The 20,056-nt window shown below is 39.2% G+C and overlaps 2 protein-coding genes across 2 annotated transcripts in view; one reads left to right on the top strand and one right to left on the bottom strand.

Moving 5' to 3' along the window:
• The first annotated feature begins 11 nt into the window (after positions 1-11).
• On the top strand, positions 12-13,948 carry LOC137967894 (COMM domain-containing protein 3-like). The gene is made up of 8 exons (XM_068814492.1): positions 12-266; positions 4,208-4,319; positions 5,891-5,954; positions 8,632-8,666; positions 10,372-10,432; positions 11,672-11,728; positions 12,925-12,984; positions 13,816-13,948. Exons 1-8 carry the CDS (start codon positions 128-130, stop codon positions 13,873-13,875), a joined length of 588 nt encoding a protein of 195 aa, XP_068670593.1. The 5' UTR covers positions 12-127; the 3' UTR covers positions 13,876-13,948.
• A 2,356-nt stretch (positions 13,949-16,304) lies between these two features.
• LOC138013028 (uncharacterized) overlaps positions 16,305-20,056 on the bottom strand; it is a 24,446-nt gene continuing 20,694 nt past the window's right edge. The window contains exons 4-5 of the mRNA XM_068859989.1: positions 19,675-19,824; positions 16,305-17,631 (exon numbers count right to left, since the gene is read on the bottom strand). Of these exons, the coding sequence (XP_068716090.1) occupies positions 17,120-17,631; positions 19,675-19,824 (662 nt within the window). The 3' untranslated portion in view covers positions 16,305-17,119. The remainder of the gene's footprint in view (positions 17,632-19,674; positions 19,825-20,056) is intronic.

Below are 20,056 nucleotides of genomic sequence, written 5' to 3'. Positions count from 1 at the left end.
TATGATAACTACATGTACGTTATGTATTGCTAACGTTTTGTTTCGTTCAGGATGGTGAATGATAACTCACTGCAGCATTGAAATCAATGTGCGACTAAGTCATTGACAAGACAAATTCAGTGGTCAAATGGACCTAAGTAGTGTGGCAACTGAAGGAATCAGCCTTTGTGGGGATTCTTCCCGAGTAGGGGATCGTGCTTTTCGGAGCCTGGTGCAAGTAACACTCGATATTCTGTTAAAGAAAAAGAATGAGGAATCTCTCACAGGTGAGCACGTCACTGTAGCCTCCTGATTCTATTCTGCATCCTTTTCTTTTGTTGTATCAAGTTAGCGATTGCTCTTGATATTAGTCAGATGCAATAATTAAAAAAAAACTGCTGAATACCCTGCCACCATTGTTGGCAGTTTTAACGGCAGTCAAAGAACTCAGTACTTATTTCAGGACGTGACATGTCGATAATTTCGATAGTCGATAAAAATCGATCGTTGTCGATAAAAGTCAATACTAATCAATCGACAAATATCGGAAATCGATAAAAGTCGGTCACAAACTTTCTTGTGATTATCGATTTTGATCGACTTTTGTTGTTGGGGTTCGATTTTAATCGACTTTAATCGAAAAGTATCGAAAGATAAAAAACGACCATACGTAGAGCTATAAGGGGACACATAGCTTCCGTTGACATGTTGATGTCGAAAGAAATCAGTAAAAGTCGATACAAATCGATAGCCAGCCCTGAGAACTCTGTGATTATCGACTTTTATCGACAAATTAAACCAATCAATCCACAGGCTCCCCAAGCTGAAAATACGTGGTGTATGCGACAGCTTGTGTATAGAGAGAATTGTATGGGAAAATCACAGATCGTAATTTGAAATGAAGTTTTCCTACCTCAAATGTGTGACGAACTTGTCTCTTGTGCCGAGTTTAGAGCCATTCTGACGTCGTTTAGTGAAGTTATCCGGAAACCGTTACTAAAAGAATAGGAAGGCCAACCACTCCATCCATTGCTGGCCAGACCTCACTCCACAAATCGTTTTCTCCTCAACAGGAAAAGACCCGAATCGCAATAAAAACAACAGTTCCATAAAGCCCAATAAATTTCACTCCAACTACCTGTGTTTCGGCGGCCGAAAGACTTGTGAAGAACGAAAACTTTGCCTTAAAACTCACCTCTTCGGCTTTCCTCAGAGGCTTGTGACCGGGCAGTCAACAACGGCCACACTCAAGCTGGTTTCACCCTCAACTTTGATTGGAGGGTCGTGTTGCCAGCGCGCGGTCAAATTCAAATGGACCAATCAGAGTTGAGGGTGAAACCAGCTTGCAAGCGGCCGTTGTTGACTGCTCGGTCACAAGCCTCTGAGGAAAGCGGAAGAGGTGAATTTTAAGGCAAAGTTTTCGTTCGTCACGAGTCTTTTGGCCGCCGAAACACGCACATTTGGAGTGAAATTTATTGGGCTTTATGGAACTGTTGTTTTTATTGCGATTCGGGATTTTCCTGTTGAGGAGAAAACGATTTGTGGAGTGAGGTCTGGCTAGCGATGGATGGAGTGGTCGGCGTTCCTATTCTTTTTGTAACGGTTTCCGGATAACTTCACTAAACGGCGTCAGAATGGCTCTAAACTCGGCACAAGAGACAAGTTCGTCACACATTTGAGGTAGGAAACTTTATTTCAAATGAGATAGTTATTTACACAATTTTCTTACGATCGATGATTTTCCCATACATTTCTCTATATACACAAGCTGTCGCATACACCACCTATTTTCAGCTTGGGGAGCCTGTGATCAATCTACAATTATCAGCAATTATCGAGCACTATCGACTTACCGACTACCTTTCCGATGATCGATTCCAATTGACATGTTACGTCCTGTTATTTACACAGCTCTCAAGTCTTAAAGTTTTCAAAGCGTGTGAATTGCTTGCTGGAGATTGTGCCAAAGGCGCAAGTGCCCTGCGTTTCTTGTGCCGGAGGCACCAAACAATTCTAGGGAGGTCCGGGGGCATGGTGCTCCGCCCGGAATTTTTTTGAAATTTGTGCACACTTTTCAGATCACTGGAAATGAACTGTCGAGTCCGCCATTTTGTTTCTTTCATGCTGCTTGCTAGGAGAGCCCAGCCCATGTTATTATGGTCGGCCTGAGCAAACATATCGGCCTATAATTCATATATCAACGGGTGAAAGTCTTGAAGAAACAAGAAAATTGGTTGCACACGAACAGATTGAACATTGGCCGAAGTTCAGTGCCAGTGAAGGAATGAATTCAGAATTCATGAGCACTTCTGAAAGCTTAAAAGGTAGAGTTACCTTTGAGAAAAGTGCCAATGCGTGAGAAATGGTCGTGTCGGCGTGAGAGCGTGAGATTACATCGAAATGTGTGAGACTCGCGCTCAATGCGTGAGACTTGAGAGCTCTGTATTTATACAGTCGTGTACAACAGACGTTTCATGTATGCTTTAGCAGTTAAAGTGGTACTATGATGAAAATCACATCTTTCCTACCTAAGCCATTTTGAAACATGAACGAGTAGTCTGCGTGAGAAGAAAAATGCTGTTTACTTTTTTCAAATACATGTATCTCTTTTCGTTCCAGAGATATTCAAGTTTTTAAACTATGCAAATTAGCCAAGTGATGATGTCATATACTCAACCAAATTTTGTTCAAATCTAATGAAAAGAGATATCTCAGCCAATTTGTATCAGAAATTTTTGATTTTTTGCAGTAAGATTCTAATAAATGTTCTCCACAATATGAGCTTAACAGTTCTGTTACCATGGCATAAAACTGGGTTCCAGACCTCCCCCATATTAAAAGCTTTCCTGGCCACCTTTGGCATTCCATTTTGATATTTGCTAACAGCACTTTATATGTATGATCCAGCAAGCATATAAATATGTTAGCTTGAGTTTGTGGCCTTGTTTAACATTTTTCAAACTGAAAATCACTAACATATTTACCAAGTTTCAATGGTCTGCGCTGCAAATTGGCCGAGTTAGCTCTATTTTTATAGTACGCAAGATAATGTTGGGTTGAGTCTATGACATCATCAGTCATCTCATTTGCATATTTTACCGATTTTTCAAACTTAAATATCTCCGAAACCAATGCAGATATTTGCAAACAGTAAATGGCGTTTTTGCTCTTTTATGGAATTCTATGTGATACACTCAAAAAATCAAGGGGTAAAAATTTGATCATACACCTGTAGCACCACTTTAAGCTGTTATTATAACTTAAACTAGAGACATCTCCGCAAAAAATTAATCATGCTATAAGCATTTAATTTTAGTGGTTGGGGAAGCCCTGTGACATAATTTACCGAAGAAATGCAATCAAACAATACAGTCATACTTACATGTAATTGACCACTCCCCTTTTGTGGTTTTTCACGGCCAATGAAACACAATCAACGAAATGGCAGAACAGAACAACAACAGCAACTGTTAAGAATCCCAGCTAGCTGGAGACCGACAAGTCGGCTATTTACAAGACTACATGTAGTGCAACTGAGAAGTTGAACCTGAGACTACTGGCGGATTGATTTCAATTCAATGAGTGGTCAGCTCATGAATAATCCATAGTCTCAGCACATTCTGGTACAGTTTTCCTCGGAAGTCCACGTTCTCCTTCATTGCGGTCAGATGCACCCCTTTTTCATCCTACCTCTTCTATTGCCCTTGTTTCTACATGTACCCTTGTCATTGCCCAATCTACATTTTGGGGAACAGGGGTGGTGCGGTGGTGAGAGGCCACTCACCTCTCACCAGTATGGCCCAGGTTCGATTCCCAGTCCCGGCATCTTATGTGTGTTGAGTTTGTTGTCAACTGGTTCTCTCCTTGCTTCGAGTGGTTTTACTCCAGGTTCTCTGGTTTTCCCCTCTCCACTGAAAAACCAACACTGCCAAATTCCAATTCATTCCAGAATGCACTGACACTTGTTGAATGAGTACCGTGGTTAAAAAGACAAATTAAAAGAAACAAAAAAGAAAGAGGAAGGTGATGTCCCCTGTCTTTTCTCCTCTACGTGTTAATAAAGTTCTAACTGTGTACAGTTTGTAGGGAAATGAGGAAAAGAGAGTTCCCAATCATGCTCTTATCATTATTATTAATTTTGATCAAAGTGATACTTTCACAGTTTGCAGGGAGTACATGTACATTGTATGGAAAAAAAATAATAAATTATCTGCATTTGTTTCCACAGATGATGAAGATATCGCTAGCGTTGATGTTGCATCATTAAAGCAGGGATACGCTGGTCTAGTTACCCTTGTGTTAGAAGCCGTCAAGATGGATAGTGATTCGCCCACTATAAGGTACCAAGTCAATGGGTTAATCACTCACTGAAATCACTCCCCATTGAACCCTGCGACTCCCAAGCCGGACTGTTCAAAGTTGGTTTTCTTTTTCACCTTGTAGATTATTGTTGCTGGCTTAACCCTTTTGACCAGTGGGAGTGAGACTTAACTAATATAGGGCCAACAAATTTTACTCTGTCTAACGCCAGATGATTTTACTCGTCAATGGGGAACCCCCGGGAGTCAATGGGTTAAGACATGTAATTTGTAAACATCCAACTGCATATTCAGTGCAGCTGTTTTATGCATACTGGTATATATGGATTGTTTTTCACTCTGGATGGTCCAAAGAACTGAGTTTTTGCAAAATTACCTAGTCTTACAAAAAGTAGTGTGGGAATAGAATATTATTTTTTCCCAATACTGAACAGTAACTGATTTACTGTCTGCAGCATGTACACGACACAACTTCCCTTTTTGGGGAAAGGGACGAGACGGGATTGAAGGCTGAGAGAATGAATGAAATAATTTATGTACATGTGCATAATTATTGCAGATCAATTTTTTTTCTTGTTCAAATTTTTTTAAACTACATGTAGTTCAATTTTGATTTTCCTCTAGTTTGTTTCAGATTATGTTAAAGAATATTAGACAAAGAAAAATCAAAAATAGTTTTAAGCCACGGAAAATTTTGAACCACAACACACTCATGTATGCCAATATTTTCATGGAGAGCGAAGAAGAAGAGATAGATTGTAATCTTTTAACATCTTGTTCAAAGTGTTGTTTTAAAGAACCTAATAAAATGTTTTGTGGACTACAGTAGGCTTAAAGCTCACACATACGTGTTCCAGTACACCTGTACTAACATTAAATTTGGACACATACTAGACACTGTACGGTACCGTAAGTGTAATGCATATGTCAATGTGGAAGAATTCTGTGCTGGATGGCAAAGCAGCTGTTTTCCATATATTACAGTAAATGTAAATCTCTTTTTTATATTTTTTTATTGCTTAAAAGCATTTAAATCACTCTCAAACCTCTTACCTACAACTGTAAAATGTCAGTGGCCTCAAAATTGACATTCTTCCTAATTTTATTGCACTCTTTCCTTTTCTCAAATTCTGGTATCTATTTTGTCACAACCATTTTTTATGATTGGCAACTGAAGGTCATGTGACACGGCCATACATAGATGCCGGCCTCTTCAACAGATCCTGCTGTCAACAGAAAATTAATAGTGCTTAAAAAGTATCTTTTTTTTTTCCGGTGGAGAAAAAGCTGTTTAATCACAGACAGAATCTGGAAGGAAGGTTCTCTTGCTCTTTTTGGCTTAAGCAACTGTTAAATAGTTAGGATCAAGCTGTAATCATGCCATCTTGATAACCAAAAGTCAGTGCCTTCATGATTAAGAAAAAAAATTCCTCCATCACATCCAATTCAGCATTCAGTAATAAGGTTTGACAATTGTATGTGTATGAACAAACTGGCCTTTAATTTTAAGCAGTGTGCATACTTAGCTATTCTCATAATAATTTTTTTTTTCTGTTGGAAAAAAAGTATTGTCCTTCTTTGCTTTTAATTAGTTCTGTGTTGGAAGACTGCAAGTGGACCAGTGATAAAATAGAATACTTCTCCAAATATTTCCAGGTATGCATATTTGTAACATTGATTTAACTGACAACTATTACTACTTACCGGTACTTGACACAGTGCTGTGAAATTTAATAATTTTTATTACATGTATTACAATTAAACAACATGTCTTCCGTCCTTGTGAATAAATTCCTTTAAGCGCGCCTTGGGTGAGATGATACACTGTTAGTAGTAATCCTCTCATATCCAACAAGCACAAGTGGATAAGTCTTCCCTACATTGTACCTTATTTTGTAAACAAAAAAACTGATGGTTACAGTTACTGATATTATTTTGTAGAGCATGGAATAAAATTCATTATGGCTGAGATCCCACTATCTCTGTTAACAATGGTGTTACAGTGGTGTCATTGGCTGTTTCAAATGGGACCGGCTACCTTCCTAAGATCGTTCTCAGAGTTTGTTGCCAACACAACCCAGCAAAATAATAGCTTGTGTACAAGGAAGGGGTTAATGGGTTAATAATTTAAAAGAGAAAAAAGACAACAACATTGTTCGACAGTTACATGTACTTTCTTACTACTGTAACAGTAATTTGCCCTTTGGGCAACCAGTTTTGTTTTTTTGATTGCCCATGGCTTTTTTTGGTTGCCCACCTTCTCAAGACCTGTTGCCCAATTTAAAACTCAAGGGAGGCTTGCAAAAATGTCATTTTTTTTTTTGTAAAATGTGTGTAAAAATTATTGGGTTTGACAGACCAACTCAACTCCTGCTGTGTGTCCATGGTGTTCTGACTAGTAACCTTCACAGTTTTGCTTCGACAAGCATATCTTTAAGCCATTTTTCTTTTCGATAAGAGATCAAGGGAGATTCCTTATTCCTTAAATCTCTCTTTGAGATTTAAAAAGTTAGTTGAAATTGCGTGAAGAGATGCCAAAACCATAAAAACCCTGTAGGCCGTGTATTAACTATTAGACACTTTAAAATGTGCTTGTAATTCATAATAATTTAATGAAGAAATGGTTACCGTACTTACGTGTATTGATTATGCCGGGAATCCCTGAGCCTGCGTAGCAGGCGTTTAAGGGGGAGGGGTCAGGAGAGAATTCGGGAAGAAAATGACGGGGAAGACTGGCTAGGAATCCCTGAACAAATAACAGTACCCAAGATCATTTTTTAGGGCATTTACTACTGTACACTTACCACAATAATGCGGATGGTGTCATTGTTGGTTGTAGACTTACAAGTACATGTACTGTACTGTAACTCTAAGACTACTTGAACCTACAATATTTGAGTTGACCATTGACAACATGGACAATAGCAACTTCTAAAAGGACTACATGTATAAATTACATGTATTATTGTTTTTTTGCTTAAGATACATCATGAACACCCAAGGGTAATGAGGGTGCAAATGATGCTTTGAGGAACACAATAAACAATCATATAATAATAATTTATTACGTCTAAGAAACTCATGTCATTGTTATTATTATAATTATTGTTTATGTACTGGTTTTAGTAACCATGCATCCAGAGCTAATCATTTTGTTAATACTATGTAAAACCAGATTGCTGTCACAGTGATAAAACATTCAAAGTACTGTATGAACTTAGAAAATTAAACAAATACGGATATCAGATTTCCAAGCATTTTCATTGGCTTGCCGGACACAATGCTATTAGTTCATATACCTGCTGTACCTAATATGGTCAAGGAACACGTCAGCAATAAAGTGAGCTGAAAACATTTTTGCAGCACAGAGAAAAAAATGACCCACAAAAGCTGTTTTGGACTGGACTTGACCAAGGCAGAAATCGATGCTCTTAATTAGTGGAAGAGTTGTTGATCCTTGAATTTATAACCCATTGACTGCAACAGTTGGAGTCGGACTCAATAGATTTTACTCTGTCTAATGCCAGACGATTTTACTCGTCAGTGATGACAGTCCAAGGAGGTTCGGGTGTCAATGGGTTATTAATTTTAAAACAACCGACCTAGGGGTAAAAGTTAAGAATCCGATCCCACCAACACGTCGGGCAACACGTCGGCCAACGCGTCGGTCAACACAGCACCAACACACTACCGACACGTCGGCCGACACACTACCGACGCGTTGGGCGACACGCTACCGACGTGTACAGACTCACAGGCACAGCACGCAGCATGGTGCGGGTATAGCGGAGCAGCGAATTGTAAACGAAGTGACATACCAGAGCACCCTGGAGAGGCTGGGAGACCCGAAACTTTCAGTTAAAAGGATCGAGCAGGAGTGCCGAAGGCAGCTGGGCGACGTGTTTGCTGACGCGTTGGTGGGATCGGATTCTTAACTTTTACCGACCTAGGTGGGTGAAGAATTTTATTTTATCTATTTCCATATTCTATCTTTGGAGGGAGGAAAAACTGGGAAAGTCAATTTTATTTTATTCATTGTCTCATCAAGTATGATAATAAAATAAAATAATGGGATTTTTTTTTTTTACATTTTGTGAAGTTTCGCGTTCAAAAGCAAACTTTCTTAGACAAGTTGAAACAAAAAATCAAGCTCATTAAATTCGCAGCTTCACTCATCACTTAGTGTCCTTGGTTACCATGACCATGGTCAAGAGATTCTGCCCACTCCCGCAACCAATCAGATTGGTGGATTCTCGGCCTGTGCCTCACAATCAAAGAAATAAAATGAATATTATTGTTGATAATAATGAATGATCTCAGTATTGTATTTCAGGAATGTAAACCAGAGTTGGAAGCTCTACTCTCAAGGTTTGTTTTATTTCTGTTCTTTAGTGGAAAAGTCAAAAAACAATAATTGAGGGGCGGGGAGTATAAAAGGAACTTTATTTATTTAAGTCTTCTCGCACTGAAGCACAAATTGGGGACACTGTAAACTGAAACCGGTTCTTTATTCATCATATGCATAGTGACATTAGGCCTCACTTGACATCCTTTACGTTATAATGTACACACACTACTTAAAACAACACTCATTTACACTTAATACTTAGCTTGGGCTAAGCTGATTTGTCCTCAAACTGCCACGGCCTGCTCCCGTCTGGCCTTGTAGCTAAGTCAGTAGAGCAACGGTGATCTACATGTAAACGGGAGGTCGTGGGTTTGATTCCCATCCAGGTCAGAGATTTTTCTCTGTCCTTGGGTGATGCATAAGAAGTTCCTGATGCATATGCATTGTGGTGTTAGGCCTCACTTGATGTCTTTTACATACTGTACATGTATATGTATGCACTCTACTTAGGACAACACTCATTTACACATAAAATCGTTGATGTTGGTTTTTAAGGAGAGGGGAAAACCGGAGAAAAAAACCCCTCGGTGCAGAGTAGAGAACCAACAAACTCAAACCCACATGTTACGCTGAGTCTGGGAATCGAACCCAGGCCACATTGGTGGGATGCGAGTGTTCTCATCACTGTGGCATCCCATCCTCATTTACAGTGTATATATTATTGGTATCACTATTTCAAGGCAAAGGTTTGCCTGATAGTACATGTAGTTTTTCATTTTGCTCAAAATGTCTCATAGTCTGTTTTCATGATCTATGAAAATTGATAGAAACAATCACTTCTGTGTGTTCTCTCCTGTTCTGCTGGTATGGGTTTAGGTGTTGTTAATAATAAATACAATAATGTAGCTTTGTCAAAGGGACACGGCAACATTGAACAAAACAGAAAATCAATCAGAAGGTTATTGTGTTACTTTTAGATTAATCTTTGGATAATAGTTCTTTCAATAACTGTATCTTGTTGGGATGGCACAAAATACTTTAGCACCTGCCAGGCATGTCCAGCACATGCAAAGGCTGTTCTTCCTTGTTGTATTATAAAGGGCCATTGCATTTTAACATCAAATTATTGGACTAAAAGTTAGAGAACTTTGTCTATGAATTAATAGTCTCAGTGTACCCGTCAAGTGAGTAGCTCCAAGTTAAATCTTGTTTACTAAAAGAAAACAAGGATGGGTCCAGTGTACACAATATTATTGTTAATTTAATGAAACCACCACATAGCATACTGCCAGTAACAATTTCAGTAGTGTAGCAGCTCTCGTAACGTATAATTTGATTGGCTTGATACCCAAGCCGAAAACAAAGCAGTAACGTAGCAGCTCCCGCAACCTGCTATTGTTTGGTATTGTAAACAGCTTCTATTGTTTATGTCTACGTCATTTTTTCAACTGTTTAGTCTTTTGTTTTTGGGTTAGGGTATCGAGCCATGCAATCACATTATACGTTACGAGAGCTGCTATATGACTCAACAATTTTTAATTTCTAGAGCTTTGTACTGTCCCTTAAAGTTTGAGATACATGTACATGTACATGCATGTGTTTTACACCTTACTCCTTGAATCCACCCACCTCAACTCATAAAATCTAGAGCTTTGAGGTCAAAGAGATAGGGAAAAAAATAGCACTATACGTTCAGATAAGGAACTTTATCTTTATTACTTGCAGGACTGGAAGTTCATATCCTCATATTGTTGATGTGGATTGGAGATTAGACTATTATATAAAGGTACACGAAATAAAATTGTTTCAACAAAAGTGATTGTTTGGCTGTCTGAGAAAGTGTAAGTTTTGCATCCTTCTGCCAGAACTGGAAAGGAAATTTGTTGCAAATGTAGAGTAGCTGGCATCTTTCGTTTTATTATAATTTTAATCATTGTCTACATGTATGGTAATAGACTTCTTTCGCCTTGTATTCCCTTTGCCGAAGATGCTTTGCTCGTTTTGATGAGGACGTTTAAATTTCAGGGAAATTAATGGATTTGAAGTTTAGTTGCCTTTACTGGTTCCGAAGATTTTAGATGTTTTCACATTCACAATTATTCCAGGCTTTTGTGGCATTGTGCGAATGAACACACCAGATTCTCGGCCTTAAGCTCAAAATCTGGCCCTTCCAAACTTTTTCCTTCTTAGACAACTGACTTAGCTCCACACTTACTCTCTTTCTTTACCCAAGGTCTAAAAATGACTTGTACTAGAAGGGAAGCTTCAGAGGTACCCTTGAGATCAACTGGCATCCCAGGGAAAGTGCATGTATTATCATCTAAGCTGCTTCATCTTACAAAAACCAGGATAATTAAGCTCTGGTCTAACCCTAAACTCATAGCGTCTTAACAATAAAATTATTGAGACTTACGTAGGGCACTTTCCATGACATAATGATCAATTTCACTTTCACAATGCAAGAAAAAATCCAAGCTAGGAAATTTCTCCTAAATTTCTCTAACATTGTAGTGTCTCTAATATTTCAGGCCAAAGTGATCCACAACTTTGGCTCTGCAACAGTAGAGATAATTCAAATGTTGAACTTTGATGTACTGTTCAAAAAGCAAGCAGCAGTGTTTTAAAAACACAAGGCGTAGCCTAATGTCTTTTGACTTAATAAAAGCATTCCACAAAAAGTGTCTCCCTCGGGAGTACAAGCAAAGGTTCAATTTGTGAGAGGAAGATATTAGCATACATGTACATGTATATAAAAAAAGCCAGGCCTTATTACTATTCTTTGTATAAAGGGTTCTAATGAGGAGTGTCTTATCGGGTTTAAAGCTCATGGTGCAAATGATGTTTAATGGTTGGGTTCATGAATTATTAACGAGTTTTTGAAGGTGTTTTTACAATGTCCAATAATAAAGCAGTGTTTCATCTCTATTATGCAACATATACAGTGTATCTAGTAAGCGAGATGCCTTGAAACCAGCCAATGAAGTACTTTAAATTGAATTCTGGGCTTTTCATCCTTTTACTGTAGAATAATCAAATGGAGAAAGTGAATCAACCCACCTATCTTATCACATTAAAAACTGAGGTATGTGTATCTTCTGAAGGTTGCGGAAATATGTGATTGACCTCACGGTCATTAGAAAAAGCAACAGCCTTAGGTTACACCACATGCATTGATTCCTTTGGTATTTTGGGTCCCTATGAAATAAATGGAGTCTCCAGCCTGGGTGATACGTTTTTCCAGAAACGCTACATTTTCGACAATCTGGTCAAGTGTGATTTTTGTTTTCAAAACTCACGTCACGTGCGGTAAATTCATCAATAGAGGTTTTTCACGGCAGTCATGTTGCATGGTAGGAACAATAGATTCTTTTTCCTGTGGGAACAAATGTTCTTTTTAATGCAGAACATTTTCATTTTTCCCGCCATGCAATATGGCTGCCGTGCAAAACCTCTAATTGGAAATGTGGACATCTAACAATTTTCCAAGGAAAGTTCATCGGAGTTACTGGAAGTGAAAAAAGATCCTGAAAAAGTATGTCACACGTGTACCTTCACTTATACTCACAGGCACAAGCTCATCAAGGGGAGTCCTCCATCTCCCTTACTTCGCCTGGGAGTCAACCATTTCCTGAGTAAATTTGTACAACCCCTTCCTTAGGAGATTCAGTGGCACGCTCACTGGTGTAGAAGCCTATCTCGCTTGCGACATTCAGCGTGCCCACTGTTGTAAAAGCCAAGCTATCTAAGCTTCAGGGGAAAAATGATACTTTTCGTGGGAAAAACCAGTTCCTAAAAGTAAATTTACTCGGGAAAAGGTTGACTCAAGGAATTAGTGGAGATAGAGGATCCCCTTGATGAACTCCTGTCACAGGACAGTTATACTGCAAACGTATTTTGTGTAAGGTGGGCTTAATAACTCAGAGGTAAGAGCTGATGATCATAGACTCAAGTCCCGTTCAAGCCTGGATTTTCTCAGCCTTTTTCACCACTGCTAGAGTTGTTGTCCTTTGTTCTAGCAAAGGGTACCAAAAATGAAAATGGTACTCTTTGTTATTTGTTTGAGCAGGTTGACGTTTTGGCAGCTATGCAGCTGATGTGGACCTCCTATACCCACCCACCCACCAAGGCACTCACAATGGACAGCCACAACACAAAGAACTCCATTCCCTACTGATTTTGCATAATTATGTCCCAAACCCTTTCCCCGTGTTTTTCACAGTGTCGTGAAGTGCATTAGTATTGTAGATTGACTTTCTTTTTTCTGTATGCTTAATTCAGGAATCGGGAAAATCGCATGGAAAAGATGTCCAATTTTCCTGCTCCATGGAACAGCTACAGGTGAATTGCTTGTTGTTTAGGGACCGTGTTATTGTTCCACATGTTTTTGAATGCAAAAAAAGAGGTAGGCCGCATATCTAAGATTAAGACTAAAAAGCCCTAACTATGCGTCAAGATAAATATGGATAGTAAGAATAAGAATAGGCAAAAAGGTTTGCCGGATTTCCTCGTTTGCGCCAGATTCCATTCCCTCTCTGATTTCTGGCTGGATTTGTCTTCGGTGGTCCCGAATTCAACTCTTCCGTACTTTGTAAAGAACCAACAGGTTGCCTCCTTTCAGTTGGGGTTTTTAACTCTGCTTCGATTGTTTTGGCCTCTTTCCTGATTATAAAGTGAAATACCTTTACATTGTAAACGAGTTTGATGGCAAAGTACATTTCAACTATAAACAAAGCAAAGACATCAACACTGATAATTGACATTGAAAACTGAAATTGACACCGACATGCCATGCACCGACATATTGATATTGAAACTGACACTGATTGCGACACTATAACTGACATCAACGTCGACGTCGGCATTGACATACACTGATATTGACGCTCACATCAGCATTGACACTGCTGCTGACACTGACACTGTAATGTAGACACTGACTGACAGTAACCGACATCAACGTCAACGTTGACATTAATTAACACTTTTGCTGACAATGACGCCGACGCTGACATGGAAATTTAACCCACCTTTTTTTTGTATTTTACACCACTCACGTATTGCATTGTGCGCTATCGGCAACAAAAACTATCGTAGTCTAGTGACCGTCAGTAACGTTAAGCATTCCTTCGAGGCCATTAACGTTAATTTCTATGATTTTTGTCTACTTAGGATTTGGTTGGAAAACTGAAAGATGCATGTAAAAGTATCGAGAAAGCAGCTGTGATTTAAATATTATTCTACCAAGACTCTCTCTGACTTCATCAACCACCTAATATTTTTATAAATAAACTGATGTCGTTTATTTGTTTGTGTCTTTGTTGAATGATGCTTTGCTCTTTCGCTGATAGCATTAGCTAAACAGACTGAAGGCATTCTCGTCACCAGAGCCTCGCATCTTATGTCTGCGCATGACCCAAGGCTCTGGGAAACTCTAACTAGGAGTTCTTATAGCCAAAAATTGGCTCACTCCTCGTACTAACATGAATGCACCAATCAGCCACGCTTTTCAGGGTTCTTCTCTTTTCAGAGCTCTTCTCTCCCTCAGTCATGCGCAAAAGAGAAGAGCTCTGAGGTTGAGATTTAGACTGATGGATGAGATGACCTTTTTTTTACATTAATAAGCCAGGGACGACGGGCCATTTCCGAGTTCATGACTGCCTCCTCTTCAAAAAGAGTCTAAGTGCGAAGTTTCTCTTCTTGAAATAAGTTTTCATTCTTATCTAAATTAGAACTAATTACCATCACAAAAACTTCGCCCTTAGACTCCGTTTGAAGAGCATGCCCATGGAGACTCAACAATAGGACACAGGTTGACTCCAAGCGTTTACACTAACAACCATTACATACCACAGAGGACAGAACTCAACACCGGGAACTCTTTTTGCAAATAGTTTGTGGGTTCTTTTACGTCCCACAGGGTTTGGTATAAATATTGAAGGTTGCTACGGTTTATCGTCCTTATCCGCGAAGACTAGAGAGTCTTCTCCTCAGTTATTTAAAGACCCTGAGTGTTAGTCGGGCTTGAGTTTTTGATCCGGCGACCTACCGCACTGCCGCACAGTAGTCCAATGCTGAACCAACTGAAGGGGAGGGGGGGGGGGGGGAGAGGGGAGAGGAGGCGAGGGGAACCAGCCTCTGGTATAATTTCTCGCTGATTCTAAACCTTTTTGGATCGGGCTCTCGAGCTGCATCAACAACAAGGGCCTATTGTTTGCTTAGGAATGTCATTCAGTTCCCTTAAAGGATTAAATTTTCACAACATTGTCTCGTAGGCCGTCATGTGAAAAGCTTTGCTGTTAAATCATGGAATCAGATTGAAAGGACGGGTTTCATGATTCACAAAGAGAAATATAGAACCAAAATATAAAGCTATATAAGGAGAACCATTTTGTTCAACAAAAGGTACAACGCAACTCAAAACATCGATTGCCTGTGTCATGATGAATACACCTGCATTGTCTTTAATACTTAGCAACGATCATTTGTTGATGTCAAATGGCAAGAGCCCAGTTCAGAGATGTTGGATGGTGCGAGGACAGTGAGAAATAAGGCTATACCGAACGGGAAATAATGTACACAGTCAAGCTTTCTTAATCGCTGTTTAAATAAGTTCCTTCTCGTCCCATTCAATTCCAACTCTTCCCACAGTTACCAAGTTTTTGGCTATTTGTTTACCACATGAATAATAATTGACAATATGAGCTTCATAGGCTTCGCTTCTATGACCAACGGGCGGTTAATATTTCGGCTTTTTAAACCTTGAAACGCGACCACAAGACCTTCAAGAGATCAACAGCTTGTTTCTCATCAGGCATGAAAAAGATTTAGCATTAACACCTGTGAAACTCAAAGTTAAACGAGTAACTAAAATGGTGCTGAGCATGCGTCTTATACGTTCATGTTATTTTCGGCGACTGCAAAGTTGGGACGTTAGTGAGATCATTCGCCTCCTTCCGATTTGGCTCGGGTTTGATTCCCAACATGTGGACGGAGATTAATGGGCCTCTTCTCTGTTCCGTAAGGTTTTCCTCCGGGTACTTTGCGATTTTGTTTTTTTTTGTTTTGTTTTGTTTTTTTTTTTTGCTCATGAAAAACCAACAATTGACTTGACCTGCTCTTAATTTCCCCTGATATGGTTTGGGTCACAACCCTCTCAATTAGTATAGCACTTATGGTCAGCTAAGTGAGATTGATGATGATGATGACAAGACGTCGGCTTTTGAGGACAACAGTGACATATCACAGAGAGTCTTGCATAGCCAATAAAGTTACATCTTACTCAAACAGTTACAGGTTACCTCGATGGTATTTCCTAGCACAAAACTTGAAGATGGATACAATTATCGAAGAATGATTGCGACACGCAAATATTCATTTTAAAAAGAACTTCTGTTGGACTTGCTTTTTTCTTTTCTAATGCTCTCTGTTTTGCAGCTTGTGCAGTAGTGTTTGGAATTTATTTGGAGTGCGAGACTGACGCACGCACCAAACGGGAAACGCCCAAGAGAATGAGAAAGAACGCTCTCCTCTCTCTCTTTTTCGTGAGTGCCTTGAACTCGTCTTGAATATAACCACGCTTGTTGTGGAGAAAAATGTACTCCGAAACTTTATCGACAAACAAGTTTTGATAGAATACATTGAATATCTTTATTTAACAAGGAAAACCGGTTATTTATCTTGACAGCAAGATAAACAACCTCTAGCAATATAGGGGAAAATAGTACATAAACACATTCTTTTTTGTCACCTCCCAGCCTATAGGGCTTTTTAGGCATAGTAAATAAACAACCACAATATATAGGAAGCAATTAAGGCAACAGTACTACAAAGACGTTCGAAAATTCTGTTATCTTATATGCTAAATAAAACATGATGTTCAAAATGTTTATTCTAAAAAAGAAGAAGAAGAAGAAGAAGAAGAAGAATATGTGAGAATGCTAAATTAAGTCTACAAAGCAAAGAAGGAATTACGTCCCATACGTTGCAAGGAATCAAGTAAATTCCATAAACTTTTAAGGTTTTGTAATAAAATGTTAAAACAGTATTGTGACGTACTATGTAAAATAGCAAAGTCACCCGTCACTTAGACCGTCAAATTCAAGGAATATAGTGTTGTTTTTGTACTCTATGAGCTGAATTCACCTCTTCCTTTCAAAATTTCACAAATTATGTCAAAGCGGCGCCTCTTATTTCCACAAAACGTAACAGTTTTATGCACAATTTTTTCTTCCTAGACGGGCATAGTAACAGTTTTGTTTTATGCTTACACATTTATCACCACTTCCTACAACAAAGCTATTTATATGTGTTTTTTTTAATTAATCGTCAAAACACAGACATACATACATGTATAAAATACTCCTTACACACTCAAAAAAAGCAATACCCTGTTGTTGACTACAATACTTACATTGCTTATGATACGGATTTCTTGAGTTACTAACGATGCAGTACTCTATTTGCTACAATAGATCTAGCGAACATATATTTTCCAAAAATCTCCGGCAGATACTCCCTTGTTGAAGTCATCACATTCCCATCTGTTGCTCGGCGGTTCAAGTAACCAGTGATATGTGCTGGATACAAAGGCAACGTGGTTATACGATCTCATTTCGTCAACGGAGGGATGTCCCCATTTTCCCTCATGCCACGATTGGCAGGCGGTCGCTAACATCGAGTTGTCATTTTCCATTCGCACGAACGATCCACACGAAGAAGGCCTCACATCCGTCTGGCCAGCAAAGTACCGGACTACAGATTCGCCGGAGCTGTTAGTAACTGTACCCACGTGAAATGTGCGCCCCAGTTTTTTACTGCAATAGAATCTTATTTGTCTGAAAGGCAAGTGTGCGAACAACTCCTTCAACGCGGTCTTTGAAAGAACCATCTCATTGCTTGCTATTCCGAGGTAGGAAGTCTTGACTGGAAGCTCAGCGGGTGGAGTTGAGCTCTTCATTACCAAGCTTGAGAGAAGCAGCCATCCTCCTAAAATAAGAAAAACAGTAATCATTTGGTGCGAGGATCAAATCAAAAGGTTAGCGCAGTGGAGGTTAAGGTGGAGTGTGGATTCTTGCGTTTCTCGTAAAGTGAGCAAAAAATTGCAAATGTTTTGGACAGGTTTCTAAAAAATGATTTGAGAATTTGTTAGTCTGCTTATCAAAATTCGTCAGATGATTTTCGCAATAATTGAGACCCGGCCATTTAAACGCACTCACACAAAAATGACGGAATAAGCAAAATACTTGGAAATATATTCCAACTTTTCACGGAATAGTTGTTTCCAAACTCTCAAGTTCCCATTGATTGAGAACATAAAGCTCCCAATGTAAAATCTCCGATACACACTAAGTTGTGATCGATTTCAATTGCTCCCTTGACTGATCGTATCCTCCCCGATAAAAAGAAAGCTGGACGCATAGGCAGCAGAACGTGTGGGTGATTTTAATTCTGAGGTTTATGCGTTGCTACCGGTCGCGAGAAATATCCTAGCTTAGACATAAAATAGCACCTTTCCTGAATGGAAGTTGGAAAGATTATCACAGTTCGTTGAGCATCGATGGGCAACTCATATTTAGCAGTTTAAACGAGATTAGAGCCCAGTACCACGCGGTTGCTCTACCAACCATTGGGAGGCGGCAAGTACAAAACACAGGTCACAAGGCACAGGTTTCTATTTTACCAATACAGAAACAACCCTAACCGCGTACCAATGCTAACATTAGACCTAAAAACTCTTGGATGTTTAGGATTATTTCTGTACTGGTAAAACAAAGGTTAATTTAATGTAGCCCGTTGACTGCAAGGATGGCACAGTCGGTTAGTGCGCGGCCTTGGTGCAAGAGGTCTTGAGTTCGATTCCCGGATCTCGCATCCTTGTTTCGACTTCTTTCCTTTCCGTGTAGCTAAGTAGCTTTAAATATCCGTAAAACGGAGCACTGATGGAGAGGGGGTAGTAAAATGAGCGCACCGTCGACCTCAGGTTTGTCAGTTGAATTACTGTTACGAGTTATCGATGTTAAATATGGTTGCTTTACTTTACTTTACTTTTACTTTACGAGGAGAACGAAATGAATTTTTTTTGAATTTATTCCGCAGTTTGAAAACATCTTCCCTACAGCTTATTAACGTAAACGTGGTGTATTGCAGTCTCGCCTGATCGACCTTTTGTGACCACCTTCTTGCAATACATATGGGGGAGTTTTAGTTGATCAAAGGAAATTTACTTGATCTTGCATGACTCTTGCATAAGAAAAGTAAAATAAAAAGCCAGCAAAATCTTATGGCTGTATTTATTAGAATGACTACAAAAGCCAAAGCCTTAGAAGTTTGCTGTGTGCGGCTCTTTCAGTTGATTTCCATAGGCACTTTGACAATGTTATCATCAATAAGAGGATAGACGTATAAATAACTGAAGTCAATTTGTTAAATAGAAAAACCTCTATCAATTCTCAGGAAAATAAGTAAACAACGAGACCAGCACGCAAACGTATCTCTTGGCGAGCTATCCTTGCTGCTTCCTTTATTGTTTTGTGTTGTCTGGTTATGAAAATTCTTAGACGGATGTCTGGGGTTATATTACTCAACTGGATACGATATCAGGAATGAAATGATCAAGAGAGAAGATTGTCATTGTTGAGCATTGTCACGAGGAGAGACGAGAGTTGTGTAATGCGATGTGTGGAAATGGAGTGGAAGAGGAGACAGGAAGAGGAAGGCCAAAACAAAGTTGGATGGAGAACATCAGGAAAGATATCAGGAAAAAGGACTTGAAGGTAACGAGTGGAGAATCCAAAGTGAGAGGAGAAATGCCCAGAAATGCCCACATAGAAGAAGGAGGAGGTGTGTGTAAAGGAAAGAAGAAGAAGAAGAAGAAGAAGAAGAAGAAGAAGAAGAAGAAGAAGAAGAAGAAGAAGAAGAAGAAGAAGACGATGACGACGAAGAAGAAGAAGAAGAAGAAGAAGAAGAAGAAGAAGAAGAAGAAGAAGAAGATTTGCGATCTCTGTCTCTGTAGAAAACACTGTCTCTTACCTCCGTTCGTTGTCATGTCACAGTACACTTTCAATGGGTTGCCAGTCTTCTTAGGGTCGATCCAGTACTTTCCGTCTCGAAATGAATCTCCAGAATCCAGGATGTCTTTGCAGGATTCGGCAGGCAGATAAGAATACAGTCCTCGTGTCGCTTTGTTATAGAACAAAACATTATTACCAGTTAATTTTGTAACATTTAATAATATTTCTTAGGCGCAAATTAGCATGTGAATATGATCAAATGAACCTGCCTGTGGCAGAATATAACTTACCTTGGTTGAAAACTTGATAGAACAAAAGAAATTAAGTAAAAAACAATAAATAAATCAATCTAGCGAGAGAGGAACCACTACAATGAGTGTGGCTTTAGCTTGCGCGTGACG

The sequence above is a fragment of the Montipora foliosa genome, chromosome 8 (genome assembly GCF_036669935.1).
Source record: "Montipora foliosa isolate CH-2021 chromosome 8, ASM3666993v2, whole genome shotgun sequence".
Classification (NCBI taxonomy): domain Eukaryota; kingdom Metazoa; phylum Cnidaria; class Anthozoa; order Scleractinia; family Acroporidae; genus Montipora; species Montipora foliosa.
This window is presented reverse-complemented; position numbering and strand designations above follow the sequence as displayed.